The 16,238-nt window shown below is 38.9% G+C and overlaps 1 protein-coding gene across 4 annotated transcripts in view; it reads left to right on the top strand.

Moving 5' to 3' along the window:
• The first annotated feature begins 697 nt into the window (after positions 1 to 697).
• LOC138700144 (D-beta-hydroxybutyrate dehydrogenase, mitochondrial-like) overlaps positions 698 to 16,238 on the top strand; it is a 42,691-nt gene continuing 27,150 nt past the window's right edge. Inside the window, exons 1-3 of one of the 4 annotated variants that reach the window (XM_069826525.1) lie at positions 699 to 1,327; positions 12,838 to 12,990; positions 16,012 to 16,149. In XM_069826525.1, the coding sequence (XP_069682626.1) occupies positions 955 to 1,327; positions 12,838 to 12,990; positions 16,012 to 16,149 (664 nt within the window). In that variant the 5' untranslated portion in view covers positions 699 to 954. Of the gene's footprint in view, positions 1,328 to 12,837; positions 12,991 to 15,996; positions 16,150 to 16,238 lie in introns of all 4 variants that reach the window. The other 3 variants (XM_069826524.1, XM_069826527.1, XM_069826526.1) reach the window with 3 other exon arrangements.

Below are 16,238 nucleotides of genomic sequence, written 5' to 3' on the forward strand. Positions count from 1 at the left end.
CACCTTAACAAGAAAATGAAAATAGAAGCCATGGAAAACCAGGCAGCCAGGAAGAGACGGTCGTGGATGGCATCTAGATCTTCCAAAACAACATAACACATCACGCTTCTAAATCTAAGTCTATTTATAAAATTAAAAAAAAATCGCATTTCTTTTGTTCTAAATATTATGTTGTAGTTGTATTATAACGAGGTTAGCATATTTATGAAGATTGTTCCTTACGCATTTACATAATAAAAAATATCAATTCATAGTGTATACTACTTGCATGTGAGTTATATTCTATTAATTGTTCATTTAGTGGCATTGTGTTTCTTGTTAAGATCAGTTTAACCTACGCTATGTACGTAAGTAGCCTAATTCTTTGAATTGTAGCCTATGACTCTTGCATTGGTATAGGGGGTAGTATATAGTTTAAAACGAAGTTTACACGTAACTTTCAATTGTAATTCGAAAGACGCGCTATGCTTTACCTTCCAAGTGACGCCAGAGACGGGCAGCCAATGAGAGCGAAAAGTTCGGGAATGGCCTACCTATTATATTCTAGTTACCTTGAATACAATGTCTTTGTGTAGCACAGACAACAACTTGTACAGTCGCCATGACAGCCATCGATCTTTCCAGCAGTTTTGTTCCTGATTTCGCTGCAAAGTGACGTCATTGATGCCACCGAACCGGTGAGATTCGGAATACGCTGATAGCAACATCGAAGCGGCTGGCATCACCGGTCTCGTTCAAGGCCAACCAGATCTATGCGGAATTTGCATAGACGATTCTTGAGAACTCATTACAGCTTGTGATTCTCACCAGTAAGCACTGGTCGTCAGTCACTCTTAGAGTACGAATTACGGAAGTTGGACAACAATCTCGCGTAACATTCCGTACTTACAGTACACTTACGGCGGGCATTCTAAACTGCGAATTACGCGCAGCACGTATACTTTTGTAATAGCGATGGGAACAGTGTTGTCATTTCCAAATAAACGCTATCTTACTGGGTACGGAACAACTGCAATAATAAGTTTCCTCACCCTCGCAGCTGTGGCATATGTTAGGAGACGAGAGAAAATAACAGCTATAGAAAACAGAGTTATTTTCATCACGGGTTGTGATTCAGGATTAGGCTATTCTTTCGCTTTGCACGCACATAAACTAGGATTTATTGTGATTGCCGGTTGCCTTAATGTTCATGGAGAAGGAGCTCAACAACTTCAGAATCTCTGTCTTGAGAGGCTTCATATAATCCAGTTGGATGTTACGAACACAACGAGTATCGAGTCTGCTGTTCAGAGTGTGGAAACAATTCTCAAAGAAAATCCCAAGTTCCGTAAGTATAAGTACCGGTACATTAACGGCCAGCGAATTTTTAAATCTTCATAATTTAAATGACTTAATAGCTAACCTCTAAAAGATGCTGGACAAGTCAAATGTGCCGTGACGATGAGCCAGTTTTCTTCAGTTCTGATGTTCGTATATAGGCCTAATGTTATGCATAGTATGTATCGGTATTTACGGATTTTGGTCAATATAGAGCATCCACCAGCCACTGAACGAATATTGCATTATATATATATATATATTATTGCTACATTAACACATTTAAGTTAGTATATCACGATCCACTTCCACTAGATGGGAACCGACACGATTGGCAGGGCTGGAAATACATGAAAACGAAATGATATTAAATGTGAGGAATGTTACTACAAGTGTGTAGTATTATGTGACAGATTAGGTTAGGTTTGATAAGTGTGTATTATGTGACAGGTTAGGTTAGGTTTGGTTAGGTGTGTAATATTATGAGAGAGGTTAGGTTAGGTTTGATTAGGTGTGTAGTATTATTACTATGTTGGCAACATTGAAACCCACTGTTACATTAAAGAAATATGGCGGTATTATTCGTTCACGCGACGATTTTCGTATATAGTAATGTACATAGAGTATTTAGGCCGGGTTGGGTAGGCTTACAGCTCTCCCAGTGATCACATCAATTTCTACTAATCAGTACTATAAATCCAAGGTAGTTCATCAATTTCCTATAGTGGCTGGGGCATAAGTAATATTCACCCGGATTTTCTAAATCTAAAATTACTACAAAAATATGCAGGCCTATTAATTACATTAAAGGGTAATTCTGGAGGATGACCACTCCACGTTTTCCAATTTTTTTTTTTTTTTTCACTAACGACGATTTGATGCTCAATTTTTGAAAGTAATACAAAAAGATGTCGGAAACCTATAATTTTGATTGTAATCTAACATAACCTACCACAACTAACCTAACCTCAACTCACCCTAATTAACCGAAGCAAAACTAAAGTAAACTAAACTAAGCCAACCTAATCTAAACTATTCTGATTGCCATCAAGCAGTATTTTTTTTTAGTTGGTTATTTAACGACGCTGTAACAACTACGAGGTTATTTAGCGTCGATGAGATTGGTGATAGCAAGATGGTATTTGGCGATATGAGGCCGAGGATTCGCCATGGATTACCTGGCTTTCACCTTACGGTTGGGAAAACCTCGGAAAAAAATCCAACCAGGTAATCAGCACAAATGGGGATCGAACCCGCGCCCGAACGCAACTTCAGACCGGCAGGCAAGTGCCTTAACCGACTGAATCACGCCAGTGGCCTCAAGCAGTAAATATCGCCTACCAACAAACATAACATTACACTACCATCCAAAACTACGTAAAATTTAAAAAAATCTAAAACATAGTCCACACGCAACAATCTATGCATATAAATTATGGGAATTTAGTATAGAATAATTGTATATGGTCAGAACTCGATGGAGAGATTTCCTCCAGAATGAATCATTGAAGTTAATTTCAGTAGAGATTGTTACATGCCAATGAAGGTTAGTATCATCACCTGTCTATCTTTCGTTTAGTTTGTTAGCACTTTTACGTTTTCTAGTATGGAAGAATGACAGGTATGACAGTATTCCTTACTGGTACCATATAGTAAGGGTGCAAGTAACATTATTCATCTTTTGTATTAATTTCTTATACTGGTATGAGGTTAGGTTACTTTGGATTGGGAGAACCAAGGACAGTTTAGGCTAGAGCTTTAGTTGGTACTTAGCAACCTACTCAATACTTTCATCATATGCTTGTGTAAAAACATATCATCTACATCCACTCAATATGTCCCATATTGTACGGGACATTCTGTATTTGAGACTGTAAAAGTGTGTCCCTTCTTGATCCCAAACGGAACATCCAAAATCCCGTATTTATGAACTAGAAAAAGAATGGCCATTTTTCATCATTTTCTTTTAATACTCCATGCCTTCACTGTAAGAATATCATATGTTAAATCGCCACATTACAAATAAAATGAAAGAATGTCAAGTGATAAGGAATGTACACAGCATTGTTTCTGTACACACTTTGTCAGTTATGAAAAATGTAAGTGGAGGGAAGAAAGGAATAGATATACCATAGATGTCCACAGACTTCACGAAAGCTAAAGTCCAAGTTAACTTAAATTTTAATCATAAAAACTTAAAACTTTCTTAGTTAAAACATTAAAAGTATTATGATTTAAATAGGTATGATAGACGGGTCCCGTTTGAACACCGGTGTGGTATCATCTTCAATGTCTTTCGAACTACTGCTGCTCTGACTGGTACCGATACATTACATCTTTAAATCATAATACTTTTAATGTTTTAACTAAAAAAGTTTTAAGTTTTAAACAAGTGTTAACATGAACATAAGAAACAGTTTTAATCATAGTTGTCATTCATTTTTTGAAGCAATTAAGATAGATACAACTTTGCTAGATAATGATAAAAAAGAAACAAAATATCTTCTTCTTCTTCCCTTCAAGTATTAGGCCAAATGGCCTGTTACGATCTCACAGTTGAATTTTTAATCCAGCGCTTCTTTGGACGACCGAGAGATCTCTTCCTGTTTGGATGATAGTGGAGCATGACTTTTGGGATTCTAACTCTATGCATGCGATGCAGATGATTTATCCAGTTGTTCTGATAATGTTTTACGTAATTAATTAGAGGTTCTAGTTGTAATTCTTCCATTACATCTTCATTGCGTTTGTGATCCCATTTCGTATATCCCGCTGTATATACAGAGTGTTCCGCTTATAAGTATAACAAAAGAAATAGCTATAACTTCTGAATTAATACAAGTATATAGTTGAAACCAACTGCTACAAAGAATGAAAACTGGGAATTTTTGTTACCTTATGTTCCATAAACCTCAACATGGCTTCCATTGGTGGCACGGGAAATATCCAACCGGTATTCAACCTCGACCCAAGTGTTATGAAGCATCTGTGGTGTAACATTGTTGACAGCAGCATAAATTCTTTCTTGTAAGTCTGCCAAATCACGTACTGGCGTCCTGTAGACCTGGTCCTTAACAAACCCCCACAGGAAAAAATCAGGTGGTGTTAGATCTGGTGATCTGGCAGGCCATGTGATGTACGGTGATCCTCTTCCGATCCATCTTGCAGGGAATTGTTCGTCTAAGAATGTGCGAACCATGTTGGCAAAGTGTGGTGGAGCCCCATCTTGCTGGAAAATTGCTCCATCTGGGAGTTGTGGCACAGCATACAGTTGCAACATATCCAGGTACGTGTTTGCAGTGACTGTCTTTTCAGCAAAGAAATAGGGACCAATGATTCTGTCACGCATGATCCCACACCAAACATTCCATTTAGGGGAATCCCGTTGGTGTTCAATTACGACACTTGGATTTTCCGACCCCCAGATGCGACAATTGTGTCGGTTTACTTTTCCACTGACGTGGAAGGTTGCCTCATCTGAGAAACAGACTCGAGTTAGAAATGTGTCGTCATCGTCCACTTTATCCAACATTGTTTCTGCAAAGCGTTTTCGTTCCAGTTTATCATTCGGCGTAATCATCTGATGAAGTTGCAGCTTGTACGCTCGCAAACGCAATCTTTTATGGAGCACTGTATGCACTGTTGTTGGTGGGATGTTCAACTGCACACTAGCCTGTCGAATGGATTTCCGCGGGCTTCTCTGAAATGCCTCGCGAATGCGTTCGACATTTTCGTCAGACACTTTACGCTTGGAATGTTTACCTGCATTAGACAACAAACTTCCTGTTTCTCTGAGCTGCCTATCCCATTTCATTATTGAGATGTACGTCGGTACAGCTTCCCTCGGTCTAAGATTGTACTGACGGCGAAACAAGCGCTGTACACGAATTATGGATCTATGTTCTGCTAATGACAGCACACAAAAGGCTTTCTGCTGTGGCGTCCACATGCTGACTGACTAAAGATATGATACGAATTCTCTTATTTAATGATCTGCGCATGCGTGAGTCTTCTAAAAATAAGTAACAACAATGGATTAAAACTTCCCAATTTCCTCTTTACAATGGTACCAATCTTAACCCATTTGCATGCATTGTTATGAAATTATAACTATTTCTTTTATTATACTTATAAGCGGAACACGGTGTATTATAAATTTCATTTCATTAGCCGTTATTCTGCTTTCGTCTTTCTTCCTCAATGTCCATGCCTCACTGCTGTAACAAAGTACAGGTCTCGCCAAGGTCTTGTATAGGCGAATTCTAGTATGCCTTTGTACTAGGGAAGGTTTCATAATGTTGTTAATTATTCCCATTGTTTTGGCGTATTTAGAAATTTTCTGTGAAATGTCTACTTCATCGAAAAAAGATAATGTCTATCCAAGATATGTAAAATAATTTACTCTTTCTAATACTTTTGAATCTACACGTATTTTGTTAGGCACAGGGTATTTTGCGCAGAAGGCCTTAATTTTAGTTTTTTCTTTATTGATTTTCATATCATATTTAATTCCACTTTTGTTAAAATTAAAAATTGAACGTTGTAATTCATCTTCTGAGGATGCCACCAGAGCTAAATCGTCTGCAAAAAGTAATGAATCTAGTTGAATTTCTCTCATTCTTTTTGCATTTGTGCTTTTTGTATTTGTATTTATTTGCAATATATATAAATTTCTCTCTTTCTTTTTGCATTTGTGCTGTTTGTATTTGTTAATTCGAAATTTTCTCGGGCTTCCAGCCAGGTCATAAGTTGGTGATCCACCGACGTTTCGAGGATGTTCATCTTCCTCATCTTCAGGGTTAAATGATATCTGAGGGTACCCAGCTCCTTAATTTATAGTGCCAGAGGGAGGAGTCAGCCGAGGAGCTGTGCGCCGATTGGCTGTTATTAGTGCGGACCGCGGCGAGAACGCGGCCGACGTGTCGTCTTGCTTTGTGCTTTTCGGCTGAATGACCTTGGGTCTCATGGTGGGCTCGGCGGACGAGTTCTCATGTGTCCTCCGCTGATGACGGCCCGTCGTCCCGGCGGTGAGAAATGTAATAGCCGGTGCCCATGCCGCGCTAAGTTGAAGACCCAAGTTTCGGTTCAGGTTACCGCGTTCCACTGCTATGGCCAGGGTTTCTTTTACTCTTCTATCCCAGTAGCCCGCACACTTCACCAGGACCTCGGTGTTATTGAAATTAGCCCTGTGGCTTTTTTCAATGCAATGTTCAGCCAATCCGGATTTTTCGGGCTGCATTCGGGCCTCATGGACAAGACACATTACCAGATTTTCTCAGGCATATAAACAGTCTACGACCCCAGATCCAGCTCACTATGGAGGTTGAAACGAACGGTAAACTCCCATTTCTGGACATCCTTATCTCCAGAAATAACAACGGATCTCTTGGCCATGCGGTATACCGTAAACCCACACACACCAACTTGTACCTGAACGCGAATAGTTTCCATCACAAAGTGCAGCGGATGGGCATACTTAACACACTGGCCCATAGAGCAGTCTCTATATCGGACCCGGAGCAATTAGACACTGAATTTCAACACCTGAAGCTCACCCTCCAGCAGAATGGATATTTGGCTAAAGACATCACGGCCTCTTTGAATAGAGCAAGACACAAGAAGCAGCAGCAGCAGCCCATCACGGACTCACTAGAAGCGGAAAAACCAGCCACAGCCTGTCTACCATTCACAGGGAAGTTGTCAGGAAAGATAAGCAGACTGCTCCACAAACATGGAATAAAAACAATCCACAAACTTCCGCCGAAAATCAGGAATAAGGTCAGATCAGATCAGTGAAAGATGATCTAGGCCTCAGAGTACCAGGGATCTACCGCATCCCGTGTGAATGTGATGTGGCTTACATTGGACAGACTGGACGCACAATAGCGACGCGTCTTTCGGAACATCAAAGAAGCATCAGATTAATGCAGCCCGAAAAATCCAGATTGGCTGAACATTGCATTGAAAAAAGCCATAGGGCTAATTTCAATAACACCGAGGTCCTGGTGAAGTGTGCGGGCTATTGGGATAGAAGAGTAAAAGAAACCCTGGCCATAGCGGCGGAACGCGGTAACCTGAACCGGGACTCGGGTCTCCAACTAAGCGCGGCATGGGCACCGGCTATTAAAGTTCTCACCGCCCGGACGATGGGCCGTCATCAGCGGAGGACACATGAGAACTCGTCTGCCGAGCCCACCGTGAGACCCAAGGTCATTCAGCCGAAAAGCACAAAGCAAGATGACACATCGGCCGCGTTCTCGCCTTGGTCCGCACTAATAGCCAATCGGCGCACAGCTCCTCGGCTGACTCCTCCCTCTGGCACTATAAATTAAGGAGATGGGTACCCTCAGATATCATTTAACCCTGAAGATGAGGAAGATGAACATCCTCGAAACGTCGGTGGATCACCAACTTATGACCTGGCTGGAAGCCCAAGAAAATTTTGAATTATCACGTTGCCAGGAAAGCTTCAGTAGTTATTTTGTATTTGTATCTGTAATTTTACTTCTATTTCTTATTTCCTTCTTCTCTCTGCTTTTGTTTCTTTTATATGTCTATTTGTATTCTAGTGGTGTGGTAGAGAAGGCCTGATGGCCTTAACTCTGCCAGCTTAAATAAATAAATAATACGATAAGTCTAAATTCAATTTGTAAAAATATACACTTTTCACTAGAAATCAGTAATTTTATTGGAAAATTTAGTACTAACACAAAATAATTCCAGTTGTTTTTTTTAATCTAAATTCCAAGTAGCCTATCAAATTACTGCATAATAAAATAAGCTCCTAATTATTATTAATTCAGTGTTATGAGTGTTCGGATATGTATAAAACTGTGACAATAATATGGCATGCTTTGCATATTGGGTTCTTTAAAATTATGTGCATTTTTCTTGCAATAAACATCACATCTCGAGGCTCTACCTCATCCCGTGCTGTATTGGCATTCTGAAAACCTGATAATCCTAATCTGCATGTATGTCTAGTATGCATAAATGAGTTCGTACAAGGAGTGAACAGGGAAGGTGTTCCCTTTAGGTTGTTCAATTTTCCTAAAAAGAACAGTAAAATAAAAATAAATGAAAAAAAAACAAATTTCTTTCATTTGTATAACAATGGTGTTTTAACATTTGTTATAGAACACTGAATGATGGTCGAAGATAAAAGAGTTTGCTCTCAAGAGATTACACAAAATGTAACATCTTGGAGTGTATCACATATAGGCCTAATACCTACAGAATTTGTGTTATTTTGTTTAAGCCCAAGTGTTTAATATAATGACGAATGATTATACTGTATACTTAAGTTATATTTATAATATAAATTGGCTGTTAAGAATGTGACATATTTAGACTTGATTTTCCTTGATAATATTTTGTTGCTTACTGCATACCACACTTAACTATATAACTGAATACATCATTTATACATCTTGATTACACAACTTTTAACACTATATCACTTTGGAATATGTATATATATATATATATATATATATATATATATATATATATATGCTTTCACGTGTTAATCAACTGGGTTACCAGATCCTCAACACACAACTCAATTTCAGAACACACACATTTTTTTACTCCACATTACACTACACCAGCCATGGCGAAAATGTGACTCGCGAGCACATTGCGGCTTGCAATGATAGCTATGCATTTCTCTTGCTTCCTACCTCCCCCAATCCCACCCTCTCACTCACTGGAGTCAAACTCCGTTCCATTTGTATTTGTCTCTGACCTGCAAGTGGTATATCATCACAATGTCTCTCTCGAAACCATGTACCTCTACAAAAAAACGAAAGTTTCAAGTAGGATGGGAGGACGCATTTTTTTGCTGCCAATATGATGAGAATATTAAATGTATGATTTGTTCACAAGTATTACGAGGAAAATGGTTGTATAACATAAAACAGCATTATACTACATGTCACTCATGAAACATTAAAAGGTTAAGTGATATTATTATTATTATTATTATTATTATTATTATTATTATTATTATTATCTCTGTATGTCGATCCTTTTTCAACAGATGTACGAATAATGCGGTTAGATCTTCAATTTAAACTCACTGATTTACAATATGATGTTACAATGAAAGCTAGATGTAAGGACTTGATAAATGTTAAACTTTTCAAATCTTTGCCAAAAAATAAATATCTGAAGCATCATTCTTTCACTTGCTCTGTTGAAGCTATGTTTGCTACAACTTACGTTTGTGAAAAATTATTTTCAACAATGAAATAGTAAAAACCAAATTTAGATCACGACTGGCAGACAAATACCTTCGTGATCAACTACGATTGGCAGTAAGTGACATAATTCCTGATTTTGAAACTCTGTCACAGAGACATCTGAAGACAGTTAATTTTAGGTTGTGATAATGTGTCCTATGTTTTCTTATTCATTTTGTCGTATGCCGGGCTCCGTTGGTAGTTCCTCTCCGATGTTTTGTCGAGGTGGAGAGGAGATAGGGGAGTGACGGGACAAGATGGCCGACGCTTGTGGGCCGTTGAGTGTGTTGAGTGTTGATCTCCGGGACTACCCCCCTCGAGAGCCCCAATGAAGCGTGAGGAGTTGTTGCCTGGTGCTTGTTTGTTTTTTTTTTTTTTTTTTTTTTTTTATTTATTTATGTTAATAACTTTCGGCGTCTCCCTTGCGGCGGCGGGGGTCCAGGCGTTGGTAGGGCGGCAGAGCCGCTACCTCAAAAAGCGGATAGTCTGGAGTCGGTGGTGGCTGGGCGACGGGTGGCCGGGTCCCGAGTTCAATAGGGACTAGTCCCCAGCTCAGTCGCCGTCGGCAGGCCCTCCTCTTCCTTGGTGTTGGGGGCAGTGGCGATACGGGTTGAGGCGTGGGGGATGGCCCTGGAGGCGTTTCTGGAGAGTGCTCCACCAGAGGGGCCAAATAGTCAGGGAAGTGGTAAGAGGCGGGAGTCGCTGGTGTGCGTCCTCTTTGCCAAGCCGCTAAGCACTGCGGAAGCCACGGCTTCGTCCTCCTGGCTACTCGCCGCCGGTGCTTCTTCTTCTTTCCTCTCCGGCGTTTTGGTGGAGTGGAAGGAGGGGGGGTCATGAAAGGAAACAAAGATTGAAAAGAGAAGTAGCTTCTAGTTTATTTTATAAACAGTATTAGTACAGTAAGTATTGGACGAGAAAACTGATAGAGTGGGGAGACGAATAGGGTACCGGTGGAGGGTAGGGGGGGACAGGTGAGGGAAGGGGAGTGCCTGGGGAAAACCTCGGCCTGTCTTTGTCGGACGTTGGGGGGGGGCAGGATGACGAGAGTGATGGAATCGGGTTGTGGGTTGATTCTCTAGGTCGAAGGATCTAACACAGCGTGCTATGCGACTTATCGACGTTCGAGAACACACCCCTTCGGATTCGGAGGATCAACACAGCGTACTATGCGACTTACCGACTCCAAGAGGGGGAGGAATGGTGGCCCCTAGCATTCGGAGGATCAACACAGCGTACTATGCGACTTACCGACACTGGGGGGGGGGGGGGGGTTAGGTGACCTCTAGCATTCGGAGGATCAACACAGCGTACTATGCGACTTACCGACACTAGAGGGGGGGGATTTCAGGAGAGGACGGTGATTAAAACAAGCCGGGATCGGGTTGAAGATTCGAAGTCGGGAACGTGATTGTGTAGAAAATGTCGGAAGCTGGGTGGAAGCACGGAGATAAGAGAGAGAGACGGTTTTTAAGGAAGAGAGAAAAAAAAGGGGGTGGGACAAAGCGACTAATAGAAAATTATTTGTGAATAAGTTTCGATGGATAGAAAAAAAAGAAGATAGAACACGAGAGACAGGGATGCAACTTGGCTCCTGTTCCTGGGGGGGTGGTCGTGTTTTCAACACGACCAAGCAAAAATGTCACCTGCGCCAAAGCGAAGGAGTGTGGAGTACTGAGCGGGAGAAAGCGTGGCTGCTAACCCCGCGTCTAAGACAGTTCTCCCCGGCTGTCGAGACTCGGTCTCCTTATATAGGGCTTCTGAGGCAAAGCGTGGCGTCACTCCCACGCTGTAGAAACTTTCACCGCCTCGGGGCGTGGAGCTGGGGTGAAGCCACGCTTTACTCGTTTCCACCCGCACCAAGGCGAGAAAGAACTAAAAAGCGAGACAACCAGCTCAGAGAGAGAGAAAGAACAAGTGGCTCTTGCTTGGCGCAACAGATTTGAATGGTTTATGCAGGACACACGGGCATAGGAAAGTAACATATAACAATTTCTTTCTTCGTTACACGTACTAAACATTAGTTTGTAACCTTATACTGTATAAAATTATATTTAAATGCTTGACGTAAGGAAAATGAAAATCCGTTAATAAGTCAGACAGTTGCTTCACTTCCCCTTCGGGTGTCTGCCTCCCTCCCTACATTGCAGATTACACAGTGGCTCAGCGCACAATCACATTTTCGCCCCAGCTGCACTACACAAACACACCTCCACAGGAAACACAATCAGAAGGTGCGAAGACCACCCACTTCTGAGGATAACCCACTGGCTGAAACTAGTCAACAAGGAACCTAGTTAATTAACACGTGAAAGCATAATATACTCATATATTTTTTATATTCCGAACATCATTTATCTTTTTCAAGATACACTACAAGAAGGCCAATATTCTACTATACAATGGGAAGAACTATTTTGATTTAAATTCACCAGTTCGTATATACAACCCCTGCCCCACGAAATAGACCTCAACCACTTCAGAACATGAACTTGTATCTTCATGATGAGCTGAGAGCAAGAATGACCAAATTCATTGTGTCGTAAAACTGAGCAATACACGTTTAGAAGTACATCTATTTAAAATTATTTAATATAATGAGGAAATAGGCACAGTAAAGTAATAGCTTTAGATATTCTTTGTATCATAATTTAGTAATTTCCGAAATAGTAGATTTTTCCATTTAATCACTTTAAGTTATCTCGTACCAAATGTGCTTTGCTACCAGATTATCTGGGTTCCTCGTGATTCATGATCACTTAATATTGTTAATACATCTCAATGTTGGTGGTGGCACTACTGCTGTTGATAGAATCCTTACTTATTCTTCTGTATGATTAGTTACTACACAAATTGCTCGTGACAAATTTTATTAAATGGTATATTAACTAGGAAAGAGTGTAAAGTAGGTCGCCTCCCCTTGTTGCATTCTGGCTAATGCAAAATGATCTACAACTCAAGACGAAAACAGCTATATCAGGATACACTCTTTATCCTCTATATAAACGACACAAGAAGATATAATCCAATTTACTAGCAATCTACTTGAATGCAAGAAGGAATGACATCTGGTGAATGCCATTGGAATTTAAAAAATTAACTACAGTACTGGTAGAAACTTTTCTATTTGCGAAGGATGTAGTATGAATTTAATGTAATTCAATTTGTGGTTGAATCGTTAGTTTAGAACTTCACACCTTAACAAGCAATGTTGTGTAATATTTGGTGACTTTCACTTGGTATAATTTCAATTTAATTTGTGACTGAATCTTTATTTCAGAATTTCACACCTTAATGAATAATGCTGGCGTAATGATATTTGGTGACTTCGAATGGCAGACAGAAAAGAACATACTGAGTCAAGTGAATGTTAACCTAATAGGAACACTGCGTGTTACCAAAGGATTTGCTCCAATCCTTAGAAGAGACAAAGGTATACAAAGCAATTTGAAATATTAATTGCAGATTTGAGAGTTCCTTCATGTTTGTGTGAAGCTTCTTTGGAACACCTCCTACAACAGAGAGGAATTATAGGACCATGAACCATTCTCGACTTCAGATTACGTATCTTAATTCATACTTTAGATCTGGGTATTTCTTCACTTTCCTGTCTTTTGTTTTCGATCGACTGTTGGTGTTGGATCTGCACTGTACATGATAGATTCGACTGTTAGTGTTGGGATCTGCACTGTATGCGATAGATTCGACTGTTCATGTTGGTATTGTATTGTATCTGCACTGTATGTGATAGATTCGACTGTTAGTGTTGGGTTCTGCACTGTATGTGATAGATAAGTCTCCTTAATCTTTTATCAACTAAGGTTATATCTTATTTATTATAATCTATTATGGTCTCAATCATGATCAGTCTTGTTTCAATATAAAATACTGCACTTACTTTCCAAAACAATAAAAAGTGGATCGAATTCATAGTATGGACGTAATGGCTGACAAAGCTTGCAGCAGCAGGTCTAGGTCTAGGTCTAGGTCTTAATCTAGTTTCTAATTATATTCTTTCACAATACCAGTACATGTTAAACAATTTTGGCAACTTGTATGTCTCTGTAGTCTGGGCTGTAGGGACAAAGTTTTGGCATTTAAATATCATCTATTCAGTTGTTACATTTCATTACCATAGGGTCAACATTCATAATTTGTTTCTATGTGTGTAGTATTCTCTAGTATTTCTTAATTTCATTATTATTATTATTATTATTATTATTATCATCATCATCATCATCATCATCATCATGAATCCCAGGGCCAAACAGATGCAATATATTTTGATTTCAGTGAGGTATTTGATGTAGTTCCACATTCTATTCTATTGTCTAAATTAAATAATATAGGACTATCAGTAAGCTACATAGGCTGGTTTGAAAATTATTTACACGATAGACAATCAAGTGTACGAATTTCGAATACTCTCTTTGATCCATTTAATATTATTTGTGGTGTGCCCCAGGGCTGAACTATAGAACATCTTCAATTTTTAATCTTCATTGACGAAATTTGCAAAAGAATAAGTTCTGACTATCAATTATTCACTGACGATCTTAAAATTTTTTGAAAAATCAACAGTGTTGCTGACTGTCAATTTCTTCAGGATGATATTAATTCAATTAACAATTGGTCAATTGATAACGGGATGATGATTAATGAATCCAAAACTTACGTAATATCATTTTCAAGGAAAACCTCTATACTGAAATATAACTACTGTATCATCTAAAAAATATATTAATTAACAGAAAAGATTGTATTAGAGACCTAGGTCTATCAATTGACAATATATTATATTTTCGCAACCACGTTGATAACCATGCAATAAGAATGTTAGGAATAATTCAGTCAATTACTTATTAATGAATTTAAATACTATTATAGTCACAATCATGCCATGATATGAAAGAAAAATTTCACAACCTCGAGCGGGAATCGAACCTGCGACATCTTGTACTCCTGTCAGGCGCTCTACCACTGAGCTATCGAGTTCGTCTCATGCCAAAGGCTTGGAATCATCCTTTCATACTGGCGACTCTGTTATAGAGTACTGTCCATAGCGTCTGATCTAGTCAGCACTGCTTATGGGTGTGAAGAAACTTTACAAATGTAATCTTCATCTTACGATGTGGATGACGTATATACGTCTGTTGATGTGACATATTAATGAATTTAAATACTATTATAGTCACAATCATGCCATGGTATGAAAGAAAAATTTCACAACCTCGAGCGGAATTGAACCTGCGACTTCCTGTACTCCGGTCAGGTGCTCTACCACTGAGCTATCGAGTTCGTCTCACGCCAAAGGCATGGAATCATCCTTTCATACTGGCGACTCTGTTATAGAGTGAGTAGATCAGACACTATGGACAGTACTCTATAACATAGTCGCCAGTATGAAAGGATGATTCCAAGCCTTTGGCGTGAGACAAACTCGATAGCTGTGGTAGAGCGCCTGACCGGAGTACAGGAAGTCGCAGGTTCGATTCCCGCTCGAGGTTGTGAAAATTTTCTTTCATACCATGGCATGATTGTGACTATAATAGTATTTAAATTCATTAATATGTCACATCAACGGACGTATATACGTCATCCACATCTTAAGATGAAGATTACAATTACTTATTCTTTTTCAACACCTGACTCTCTTTTAATACTATACTATACATTAGTGAGATCGAAACTCGAATATGCATCTGTAGTTTGGAACTCTGTTACTAGTACTGATTCGGCAAAACTGGAAAATATTCAAAGGAAATTTATTTCTTTATGTTCGTACAGATTTCTGCCTAATAACTCTGGGTATAACTATGATAAAAAATACGAGCACTTTAAATGTCGAAGTTTGTATACTAGATTTCATGATCTCGATTACTTATTCTGATCTAAGGTCCTTAAAGGTGACATTAATTGTCAATCTTTCTTAAATAGTGTCAGCCTTTGTATTCCTTTGAAGAACATGAGACATCACAAACTCTTCTATATTAGAAATTCTCAATCTTCCTCGCTGGTCTCCAGATGTACCTATTAAAAATGTTAACTTACATATAGGCGATTTCGGTCCATTCAATGTGTAGAAGTATTAGAATATGGCAATGTCTTTGCTAATATTATTTGCATAATCTTATACACAAATTGGTAATACTTTTGTAAGAATCAACTCCTTTCCCTAAAATTTTATAATATTAATTTCTTGTAAATTAATCATTGTAATCTATATTCTTCATTTTGTTGTTATCTCAGTTATTTAATTTGTACCATAATTGCTCATTTTAATGTATTAATTGTATCACTGTGCTCGACTTTTATTGGCCAATGGCTGTTGTCCAGCACATAAATATCAATAAATAAATAAATAAATTTATTATTATTATTATTATTATTATTATTATTATTATTATTATGAAAAATACTAAGGATTTTTATCTTCAAGGACGCATAATTACAGTCATCAGCCACTGTGCATTGGCCACTCTTCCAACTTTGTCTGTGTATGGTGCTACGAAAGCAGGCCTTGCAGCATGGTGTGATGGTCTCAGAATTGAAGAAGCTAAATATGGTGTAACTGTTATCACTTTTATACCAGGTAAACTATAATCAATTTACACCTCATAAACTTCACTGATTGCAGTGTGGTATCAGTTTTAACAAGTTTGTAGTCAAACATGACTCTAT

Source organism: Periplaneta americana, chromosome 5 (genome assembly GCF_040183065.1).
Source record: "Periplaneta americana isolate PAMFEO1 chromosome 5, P.americana_PAMFEO1_priV1, whole genome shotgun sequence".
Taxonomy (NCBI): Eukaryota; Metazoa; Arthropoda; class Insecta; order Blattodea; family Blattidae; genus Periplaneta; species Periplaneta americana.